This window comes from Equus asinus, chromosome 7 (genome assembly GCF_041296235.1).
Source record: "Equus asinus isolate D_3611 breed Donkey chromosome 7, EquAss-T2T_v2, whole genome shotgun sequence".
Taxonomy (NCBI): Eukaryota; Metazoa; Chordata; class Mammalia; order Perissodactyla; family Equidae; genus Equus; species Equus asinus.
In genome coordinates this window covers 26182878-26195348 of record NC_091796.1, presented here as the reverse complement: position 1 = coordinate 26195348, position 12471 = coordinate 26182878, and the positions used below count along the sequence as shown (strand labels likewise).

At 37.4% G+C, this 12471-nt stretch overlaps 1 protein-coding gene across 10 annotated transcripts in view; it reads right to left on the bottom strand.

The window, feature by feature from the left end:
- Positions 1 to 12471, bottom strand: part of DYM (dymeclin) — a 374085-nt gene that overhangs the window by 248305 nt on the left and 113309 nt on the right. For all 10 annotated transcript variants that reach the window (XM_070513083.1, XM_044774709.2, XM_070513086.1 and 7 more), the window contains one exon: positions 11361 to 11503. In XM_070513083.1, coding sequence (XP_070369184.1) covers positions 11361 to 11503 — 143 coding nt within the window. The remainder of the gene's footprint in view (positions 1 to 11360; positions 11504 to 12471) is intronic.

The window sequence follows — 12471 nt, the reverse complement described above, 5'->3', positions numbered from 1 at the left end:
AGAAAAGCCCACAGGTAAAAATATTTAAGTTTCATTTCCCAAATGAGAAAACTACGATTTATTCAGCGAAGTGAACTAACTTAAAGGGATGAAACTAGCAGAAGAGAGGGCCCAGTTTCCAGCTCAGATTTATCTGATGCAAAAAGCTACATGTTTTTCTGGATCCACTATGCTGCTGGTGAAGATGTAGCTGCTTCTCTCCCTCCCTTTCTCTGCCTAGCCTCTGTCAAGTACGGGACCCATAAAGCCTTCCAGAAGCGACTTGGAGGCTGCTAGGCAACACAAGGAATGGTACCTCCCTCTCTCTCTCCACTATTCATCCAACTGGATTCAGCGGGCCTTCAAGGGCCACGTTCTGGCTCACAAAGACTATAAATAAGTACAAGAGGAGAAAAAGAGGACACATTTACCATAATCCTACAAGGAATCATCATTCCACTTTTACAGATAGGGAAAGGCTTAGGGAGGTTAAAAACATCAGAAAGTTACAGAGAGAATTAGCTTGCAGTAAGGGTTTGAGCCCAGGTCTGGTGGGATCCCACACTCTTCAGAATCTTACCTAGCAATTCTGGAAGGATTAGTAGTTAAGATAGAACTTTTTAATGGACAAACTGAAATTTGCAACACTAATTCATCCTCATAGCGATTTAATTTTTTCCCCAACATTCTATTATGAAAACTGTCAAACATACAAAAAAGGTGAAAGAATTATATAGTGAACATCCATATACTCACCTTCTAGATTCTACATTAATATTTTGCTATATTTGTGATAACATTCTGATGCATCTATGCATCCCTATATTCACCCTTCCATGTAACTTATTTTATTAATGCATTTCAAAGTTCAGTTGCAGAAACATTTTAAAGATTTTATTTTTCCTTTTTCTCCCCAAAGCCCTCCAGTACATAGCTGTATCTTTTTAGTTGTGGGTCCTTCTAATTGTGGCATGTGGGACACCCCCTCAGCATGGCTTGATGAGCGGTGCTATGTGCGCACCCAGGATCTGAATCGGCGAAACCCTGGGCTGCCGAAGCAGAGCGTGCGAAACTTAAGCACTCGGCCACGGGGCCAGCCCAATACAGAAACATTTTAAAAGGGAAATCTTTGAATAACTCATAACACTAGACTTTAAAGTATTATTTATTTGTGTAAAAGACGGTCTCAAAACTATACCAATTATAATTTATGACGGTTTTTACTATCATTCACAAATTCCGTCAGCAGATAACCTTGAATAAATTTAACCTTTGAATTTACTCCAAACATCCATGCTTTAATTAATGTAAATTAAAACAGCTGCTTAATAAAAGTTACACTCACTTGACTGTGATAGAATGTAAGTTTTAAACAAAACCCATTTTAATTGCTTCATTTTTCAAGTAAGATTTATCTTCAAGAAATTAGAATTCTATACATTTAATATTCTTATTTTTAAATACCTTTAATATTTTAAAATTCCACAATAAAATAAATTATGTTATAGAAGTCTCAAAAACAGATTAAATCATTGGTGCCAAATAAGACTTAGAGCAAGCCTTAGAAACTGACTCCTGGGATTTCATCTGAAATTGATTACTTTATTCTCTCCTCTTCCTGGTGAATATGAATGAATTTGTTCCCCAACTATCTGTGGCATAAAAGAGGCCTCGGTCTTCAAATCTGTTAAGAAGAAAATGAGAGTAGTGGGCTGGCAATATTGACTTTCAAAGACATTTCTGGAAACTGGTTTAGGAGTGACTGTCAGGAAGTTACAAGGATAAAAGACAACAAATCGATACTGCATTTTGACACTATATTAGTTCCAATGAATATCACTTAACAAACATCTTTTAAAAAGCCTAAAATCTGAAACAACACTTTTTTCAGAGAGCAAGTAAAATAACTTATGTATCTCACTACTCCACAACTGAATACAGTCGTTTTGTAGATACTAATCTAAATGCTCGGGGTATCCGTGTAAAGAACCACCACGGAGAAACAGTAAACTGAAATTAACTATATTTATAAGTAACAAAATGAGTTCAGTCCTAAAATAAAGAAAGGAAAAAAAGTCATTCTTTCACATGGTATATAAAATCTACCAAATCATTCCAAATAAAAATGAACTGAGAATGTAATTATTGTTTATAAAACACTTTTTCTTGAAAGTTCAAAGTGCTTTAATTAGAAATGTTTTCACAACTATGCCTGTTTCTGAGTGCCACATACTTTTTCTCTTACTGTAGTTTTTCTTTCTCTCAATGAGTCAGCCCAGAAAAAGCCAAAACTGAAGAGAAAAATAACCATCATGTAAAATAAATTACAATCACCGCATACCATACCTATCACAATGAATTCAACAGCTTTCTCAGTAACAGCAATTGGGAGAAATATGAGTCAATCTTCAAAGTCTACTTTATTAATTTCTCTATTACAGCATTTGCCTAAACAAATAATCATTACTTTGGCCTTATAATTTGGCTAGGACATCCACCACTGCAAGCAAAAGGAAAAAAAAACATTTTTGATGGCTCATTCAAATGGAAAAGCCATATATCAAAAGTTATTGTGTAAAACCTCAGTACTTGTGATGGAAAGCGCAGTTTGGCAGAACACATTTAATTAGGCTTGGCTCTTTAAAACATTAAATACTCAGTTATAATCACATTACAGCTTTGTCTTATAATGAAAAAACACACAAGAAATTTCAAGGTCAACCCTTCCTTGCTTCATCCTTATTTTAGGCATTAGAGGCAACTAAAAAGCTTGAAAATATATTAAAAGGGTGAAAGAAGTAAGGATAGAATCAAAAGAAAAACTGAATAAATGATATAACTTATTTTTCCTTCTCACAATATTAAATTTCAACATCATAATTCTTTTAGTGACTATCTGAAGTCTCTTATTATAAGTGTATATACCAAATATCAGATATTTTCATAATTTATTTACACTAAAAATGAATAAACTTGTAAATCATTATAAGGTCATTGGCTTTTTTTCTAAACAAGAGTTATCTTTTAAATATTACCATGTAATATTTGTTACTAATAGTGATCTTTTATTATGTGCCAGGCTCTTCCCTATACTTTTGCCCATTCGATCACCTTAGTAGCCCTAGAAAGAAAAGTATTGTCCTCATTCTACCTTGATGAATTTGAGTCACTGAGACATTCAATAGCCCAAGAACACCCAGTTAGTAAATGGCAGGACTGGCATTCAATTCTAGGTCTATCTATTACCAACAGCCAGAGTCTAATACTTGTACCTCTTCCATAAGGCTTAACTATCAAAATCTAGAGCCAGTTCCTCCAAAGGACGATATAAGTGGTGGTCTCCAAAATCAGAAAAGAAAATAATCTGTTTCAATCACAGAATTGTTTTTGGAGGGGTTCTTTATACATTCTGGAATGCTTTTCTTTAAAAAAAAAAAAATATATATATATATATTAATGAGGTTGGAATGGGCTGTGAGTGATCCACTTTGGCCACAATTCCCACCACCACCACCAAGGAGGGTTGTGGTTTAAAATAAAGAATGACTGCAGCTGAAAAGTACATTAGCCATCAACATACAAAAGAGACCAGTGGCCTCCCAAACTGAGAATTTCAGTGAGGGGAATTCCAGCATGACCCACTTAACACCTATTAGGGACTAAACGTTTGTGTCCCCCCAAAATTCATATATTGAAGCCCTAACTCCTAATGTGATGGTAATGGGAGGTGGGGCCTTTGGGAGGTGATTAGGTTTAGATGAGGTCATGGGCTGGAGCCCCCATGCTGGGGTTAGTGCCCTTATAAGAAGAGGAAGAAACACCAGAGCTTCCTCTCTCTGCCATGTGAAGATACAGTACAACCATCTGCAAGCTAGGAAGAGAACTCTCACCAAGGACTCAACCTGCCAGTTCCTTGATCTTCGACTTCCCAGCCTCCAGAACTGTGAGAAATAAATGTCTGTTGTTCAAGCCACTCAGTCCACGGTATTTGGTTACAGCAGTCTAAGCTGACTACTAGTTACCGCCATACACCCTCCATCACACGCCAAATCATAGAGGTAAGGGTCTCCGGTCACTTGCTTCGTAGAACATTTCTAACAGGGTAGGGCAATGTGTTTATAAAGTAAGAATTCAGAAGTCAATGCTTTACTGACTATAACTAAGACTACCAATACGACTGTTATCTTTGATTAGTTGAACATTTGAAACACTTATTAAAATTCAGGCTGGGTCAGAATCTAGTCTTTTCTTTATTAAAACCTCTGGCTAATTTTATAAACAAACTATCAAAAGGAAAATATAATCCTTCAGATAAATTAGTGAATAAGAAGTGGTACCATAGCAATCGTTGTCAAGGCAAGTCCATTTAAGCAGCAGGGAGAAATCTCTTGTGGGCAATATCTATTTAACAATCAGATTTTCCTTTCTGACTGTCATTGGCCAAATTTTGCACCATATAAAACGAAAAGCAAGTTGGAGAAAGAGCAAAAAGATGGCTGGTGTGTTCAATTTAGTCAGTGTTTCAAAACATTTTTTACTTAAAATTTAAAGTTTGAGCAGACCAAAAAGATAAAATATTCTCTTTAAATTTTAAATTGTCTTACATAAACTTGTCAGAGATTTTCTGATCACTAACTTCATCTAATTAAATTTATTTTCTTTTAAATTATTTTGATTTTAATTAGCAAGAAGCAGCAGAGGTTTGGTGCAGGGAACAAAGTTATTTACAGGAGGATGGATGTCGTATAGTTTTAGAAGTGATTTTATACAAAATATCTCATTTATTCTTCACAATAACCTGGTACAAAAAGTCTTACATTTATCAGCTTTATAAAGCAGGATAATGAGATTGAAAGAGTTGAAGAACTTGTCTAAGATCACACTGAGCTCCACTCCAAATCCTCTGATTCTCAATTATCAAGATCTGGAAATCCACCCTTCCCCACAAGGACTTCCAAGACCTAGAGGAAAGAAAAGGCAGCTGAGAGGTCCCTGTGGTGTAATCCAGAGAGGAGATACGGGAGGAGATGGAGGGCCTGGTTTGAACTCACAGGAAACTTGCCCAGCACCTCTTGCACAGGGGGATTACTCGCTCCAATTTCGTGAGGATCCTTGTGGGTGAGTCCTCAAAGTCAGGGGCAACTACAGGAATCCTTATTAACCCTAAACTCTGCTGCCTGGGAAAACTGGGCTACTGTCCCCACAGCAAATCCTCACAGGGATTCCAGGAAATGAAATGTATTCTACATAGAAAAATCACCAATTTCCTAGCTACATGAATTTTCGTTGTTATTTTACGTGTGCCACCTACAGAAACACTTTGCTTTCCACACAGGAATTAGAATGCGTCAATCTTCTCTCACTATGGTGTCAACGACACAACCCTGAATAAAGCAGGAAGCCCCAAAATAGTTCTTTAATGATGATCTAGAGCTGAAAATAAGAGAAAATCTTATTCTTTGGCTGGAATTACGGACCACACCACACCTAACAAAATTAATCTGACCGAGACACACTGAAAGTTCTGTACCTGTGTATGTAAAACCTGAAGGGATAAAATAGGACACAAAAGTTACACATATGGAAAAGACTTACAAGATAAAATTGACATAAATTCATTAATAATCAAATATTATCTGACAAAAGAGTTACCTGGTTTAGACTAATAAAAAGTACAGTGTCCAGAATCAGGGAGGTTAGTGTTCCATTCCATGCTGGAGTACTGTACTGATCGTCGGACATAAAGATTGATCCTGATAAACTGGACCTCATCAGCAATAAAGAAAGCGGTAAGGAGAGAAACTAAGAAAAGAAGGTCAATTAAACCCATCAGAGCTGCCTCAAAACAATGCATTACTCAGTAGTTAATAGCACTGGCTCAATTGTCTGCCATCATGGGCTCACAGCACAACAGATTCAAGCACAGGAAATGGACCTACACCACACAAGTGGTGCTGAAAAGGATCAGCTATATCAGAATCATCTAGAATGCTTATTGAAAATGTATAGGACTGGGCCCCACCTCTTGTCTAATGACTTAGAAATTCCAAGGTGTAAGTACATGCACATGCATTTTTTTTAAAGTATGCCAGGTGGCTCTGCTAATATTTGGGACCCACTGGATGACCTTTATCATCATCTTCCTAATCCTGGAATTCTATGATTCATTAAAAAATACCACATAAGGCCAGCCCGGTGGCATAGTAGTTAATTAAGTTTATGCGCTCTGCTTTGGCAGCCCAGGGTTCACTGGTACGGATGCTGGGTGTGGACCTACCCACCATCATCAAGCCATGCTGTGGCGCCATCCCACACAGAAGAAATAGAAGGACATACAACTAGGATACACAACTACATCCTGGGGCTTAGGGGAGGAAAAAAGAAAAATACCACATTAATTAAAACTGCAGTATTTTTTTCTAAACAGTAAAGCGATATACCAATTGATTCTTTTTCCCTTTTGTCAGCATATTAGTGGAATTTCTAAATTAAAAAACTATTGATAGGAAGGAAACCATTTTTTTCTTGTACTGAAAAATTATGAATAGAGGCTTGTCAGCATGTCTTATAGATGTTGCCAGATAAAGTAATATATGAATATATAATTCATTCTAACCACTTCCAGTGAAAGAAATAAATCATACTTGACACATCTGAAAACCCTTTTTTATGAAAGAACAAAATCTATACAAACTAATTTTCATGACTCTCATTAACTGCAAAAACCTTACTACTAGTAATTAAAATATATTAATAATTCCTCTAATTATTTATTACATTCTGATCAAACATCTTTTAAGCACTCACTGTTCCACAGGACCAATAACAAGCAGAAAGAAGAAGGTATGTGCTTCATCAAGGAGCTTTTAGTCCAAGTTAAACTGATGACAGAGTAGTTACAGGAAAACCTAATTGTAAAGATTCAATTTAAGTGCAACCCAAATGATACTATACTTAATAAAGGTGATTTTAAAATATAAAGGAAAATCTCCATTTCTTTATTCTTACGGAGGTAGAAACAAATGCCGACCTCATTTGTTTTTAAGAGTAGCTGAATGTAAATCTTACTGAAGTTGATAAGTGTACTGTGGTTGTGTAAGAGACATCCCCTTTTAAGAAATATTCTAATATTTAGGGACAAAGAGCTATGATGTACATAACTTACCTTCAAATGGTTAAAAAAAAAAAAGGGTGTGTGTGTGCGTGCGTGTGCACACAGAGTAAGACAGAGAAGGAAGGAGAGAATACAAATACAAACAAATGGGATAAAATGTTAATAATAAACCAATCTGGAAAGGGATATAAATTTTTTAATAATATTTTTATCTTTGGAACTTTTCTATACGTATAAACTTTATCTCCAAATACAGTTTTTTAAAAAAGAGGAGGAGGGAGATAAGTGTGGAAAAAGTTAGCAAAACGTTGATAATTCTCAAAGATGGGTGGTGCTGGGGGCCAGCCCCGGGGCCTAGTGGTTAAGTTCTCGCGCTCTGCTTCAGCGGCCCAGGGTTTCGCTGGTTCGGATCCTGGGCGTGGACATGGCACTGCTCATCAGGCCACACTGAGGAGATGTCCCACATGCCACAACTAGAAGGACCAAAAACTAAGATATACAACTATGTGCTGGGAGGATTTGGGGAGATAAAGCAGAAAAGAAAAAAAAAAAAGATTGGTAACACTTGTTAGCTCAGGTGCTAATCTTAAAAAAAAAAAAAAAGATGGGTGGCGGGTAGACAGAGGTTCATTCTAGTATTCTCTCTACTTCTGTACATCTTTGAAATCTTCCCTAACAAAATGTTAGAAAAGAAAAATAAAGAGCAGATGAAACCACATACGTAGTCTCTGAAGTGTCTGGCAAACAGAGGCATTCAATAAATGATAAACATGTTATTATAACTGAGTTCACACCTACCTTGTGTAGACAAGTACTAGCTTTTGGTATTTAATTATGCCCAACAAGTACTTTTTGACAGTCTACAGATGGAAGGGGCTCTGCTGGATACTGCAGTCAACACCCTCACGTTAGTCAAGGAACAGATTACACACTCAGGACTCAGGTGGTGACAATGAAGGACAAGACAGCAAAGGCTCAGAAGTCAAAGGAAATGAGCTCAAGTGCAAACCAACACCACCACTCTCCTATGTGACCTTACACAAATAATTTAATAACCAGGAACAACTCTTCATCTATCACATTAAAAACTAAAACCATCTATTTCACAAGGTTGCTATAAAAATAAAGTGAGATGCACAAAAGGTTGCTCTGTAAACTCAGAAGTGCTACATACATGTGAGTTCTCATTTTACTGTGTGCAGAGCCAATGTAGGCAGAATGATGCTGCTACAAGTAATCAGGACACAAACCAGTGTTAAGTGCCACAGGAAAAGATCATATCTAGCTAGGAGGGAGAAAAGGAAGTCTTGGTGGAGAAGGCGGTGCTTGAGATGGACCTAAACATTTGGATGGGCAGAAAATCAAAGTCAGGGAGAGGAGGAAGTAGGATTCTAGGTTAAAGAGGTAACTCAAGCAAAGGCATGAAGAGAGTGTCAGGCATGCAAGATGTAACAGAGTTTTTGCTGGAGTCTGGGAAACAACTAATGGAATAACAAGAAAGAAATCTGAAAAAGTGAAACAAACTGGAGAAGGCCTTGCCTAACTCCTGTGAGGGCCCAGACATGTGGCACTACTCATCTGGATCCAGGTCTCATACAAGGATTCTCCTCTTCCCCTGCCAGTGCAAACAAACCTTTGCTATCCAAAACCATGAAGGTTTTCAAAATAAGGCACTGTTTTAAAGGAAATAATTTAAGCAAAACATACAATACAAATACTGCTATGAAAGGAAATGCTTTCTATACGTAGGAAAAATTCAATCCCAATGAAAATGAATATAACTCAAAAGTTTATCATTTGCATCTAGTGTTGCAACATTTTTTTTTTCAGTGAAGAACCTCCAAATCATATTTTCCTCAAGCTAATATTAGAGTAAGAAAATTCTTTAACTACCAAGCAAAAGATCACCAAAAGTTATCACACAACTGGGGCTGGCCCGGTGGTGCAGCGGTTAAATTTGCACATTCTGCTTCAGTGGCCCAGGGTTCACCGGTTCAGATCCCTGGTGTGGACACGGCACTGCTTGGAAAGCCATGCTGTGGTAGGCATCCTACATATCAAGTAGAGGAAGATGGGCATGGAGGTTACCTCAGGGCCAGTATTCCTCAGCAAAAAGAGGAGGATTGGCAGTGGTTAGCTCAGGGCTAAACTTCCTCAAAAAAAACCAAAAGTGATCACACAACTAAAGTCAAATTTTGTCAATTTGAATGACTTTCCTGGAATCTGGCTTAATTCAAAATGTAAAATTAATAAAGGGAAACCTCATTTAAAAACGGAGTTAGGCTGCCAGAAGGGGGAGCTCCCACGCAGTACCACGCGAGGTCAATTACAGGAAAGATGGTCAATTACAGACCCCAACAAAAGAAGTCTCAACATGAAGAATCATCCATTACAGACCCCAACAGAAGTCTCAACAGGAAAGAATCCTTAATTATAGGAAGAAAAGTACACTGCATCCCCAACAGAAATGGACTACCCCAGCAACTCAGCCAATGACAAACTATCACCATCCTGAATTCTTGCTTTTCTCCAACGGACTTTCATTCAAAACAACCCTTCCCAACTTTCTCCTTGTTTCCTATAAACTAACATCCCTCTCCTTTGATTGTTGGATTTGCCTACGGTCTGCCATAGCATGCACATTCTAAATTGCAATTCTTTGGCTGTTCTCAAATAGACTCGTTTTACTGGTAAAATAATTAGCTATTTATTTTTAAGGTTGACAAGAATTACACGACTGTGATCTTTTTTACATTTTATTTTGCCCATGGCACATAACTGTGTTTTTTAAAAGGAGAATGTCTTTTTGTTTTTATAATCCTTTGAGTCATATATTGTGAAATAATGAATAATTCCTCCAAGATGATTTATACCTTTACATGAATAATTTTATGAAGATTTAGGAAGAAAGCTATGTAAAGTGTCTTGTGACTATAGCACACTAAAAACGATGTCTATTTTATGATTAAATATTAACTTAACTGAATATTAAATTTTAAAATCGTGGAGGAAAAGACCATAGAATCATTGAAAGTGAGGTGGAAATAATCTCAGTGATCATCTATCCCAATCTTCTCATTTGAAAGACAAGAACCTGGGAGCTAGGCAAATTAAGGGACTTCCTTCGGATACGCTGCCAACTAGGTGGGAGCAGATGTAAAATTAAAAGTCAAGTTTTTTGGCACCTGGTAACTAATGACACCACATACCATACTACACTTCCTTCCGATGACACATAACTTCAAGAAAAACCAAACACCATACACAAATCTACGTTTACTTTAAAAAAAAATTGCAAAGTATTCCCATTGCTTTAAAGAAAGCAATTATACTATACTCTTTATACCCTATCTCCTCAAAACTCTTCAAACATATTGGAGTATGGAAATTACTCAGCTTTTAAATACTTACACCAGTTTAATGATCAAAAAAAGAAAACAATAGTGGATTAATGAAGACTTCCCAGGGGACACACGAAGCCATTCTCGTGCTCAACTCCGCACGCTGTAATTAAGTAGAACGTATATTGCTAGTTTACTAAGAGCACCCTTGCAGACTTTACAGCCGCCAAAGTGTCGGTCTAGTTTTTGTTTCTCCTTCAGAATAAAGCAAAAGTTCAGTTCTTATAACCTCACACGACCCAGGTCTTCCGCACTGACAAGGGGAGAACCAGGTTCTCTTGCACTTCGTAGAGTCCTTAGGTTTGAACACATGAAGCTTTCCTGCACAGTGGGGACTTTCTCCCGTTAATGAAATGTGCTTCCAATCTGATAAAACTCACGTTTGTGCCACTTCAGAATTTATTACAAAACTCTTCAAAATGTGCTAATTTGTCACTGAGCAGATGAAACACTGAGTATAACAGGAAAACTACACCTAATTAGTCATGTAAAATCCTAACCAATAATAGCTTCTAAAATAGAGTGATTTCCTCATAAAACACAAGCAGGAAAAAGCTGCCATGAGCTTAACTGTATTCACATTGCACAGCTAGAACTCATGCAATATGCATATTCATAAACACTTTTCTTGAAAAACGGTGTCTTATAGGTAAATAATCTATTCATCATTTGCATATATTTCACCGCACAAATCACTGCAGCAAATGGAAAACATATTTTAAATTACTTCCAGTATTTCACATTCAGCCAGATGCGCAGATCCAGTATAACTGTCAGCAGTGGCAGCCAAGTGAAGAGAATTTCTTACGACTAATTAGACAGAATCGGCGCACAGCAAAGAGCTGACGAAATCCGACAGGGCTTACTTGCTACTCCTGAAGCAAGGCCATAGAGCAGTCCTCCCGCCTCTGACTGCTGAGGGAAAACGTGCGCTCCCGGAGGCGGCGGCTTTTCTTGTCTGATGAAGTTATACAATAAGGTTTTCACAAGTTTGCTGGTGTATGGAAGACTACACAAGAAGAAAAAATAAGAAAGTCAAACTCATATATATGGGAGTCATCTGATTTTGTATAACGACAAATATAACCTATAGAATCTATGACTATAAAGGGATTAGCATAATTCAAAGAGATCTAGCATTGTCACATGATGGTGAAGACCATGGGCTTTGAGATAAGACTTGAGGCCTAATTCTGGCTTCCCCCTCACCATGCCAAAAGTCACAGGTCAAATCGCTTCGACTCTTGGGCTACAGTTACCTTACTTGTAATCTGCATGACAGGTGAGATATTATCAATTCAGTGTATAAAACAGTACCTGGCACTTGAAGGGAGGGAGTAACATAGGAGCAGTGGGGAAAAGCACACAACTTAAAAAGCAATGCTATGAAAGAATACACTTTTTAAGTATGACATTATTCAATTTTTGCATAAATACAAAAAATCTATACATAGGTATACAGAATTTTTTTAATGTTAATATTCTTTGCTCTTAAGTAATGGAATGAGAGGAGAAGGGAGAGGAAATAGGTGAAATGGGATATGTGCCCCCAAACTGGTGATAAGTCAATTCCTGCGATCTAGAGAAAACTTTTTAACACTCTTGAGCCAAAGCGCAGGCCCTTTCACTATTACCAGTGATTCTCAAGTATGTTCCAAAGAGCCCTTAGGGGTTCTGTGAATGTGCCACAGACACAATCAAGGCAGCAAGAATGACAAGAAAAAGACAAAGCTCCCAATTCCCTGAGAACTTTAATCAAAGCTATTTGTATTCGTTTTCCATTCTAAACTTCTGTGAAGATTGTGTCAACAGAAGATGTGTGTGTGTGCATGTGCATGCATGGAAGTGAGTGTGTGTATTTAATATTTGTCCCTTCCCATCCTCACCCAGTAGGAGACTGTAAGCTTCTGCTCAGGAGCACAGCCCCACATGCTAACACATGCCTGGCACATGGTTAGCACATGATAAATATTTGTT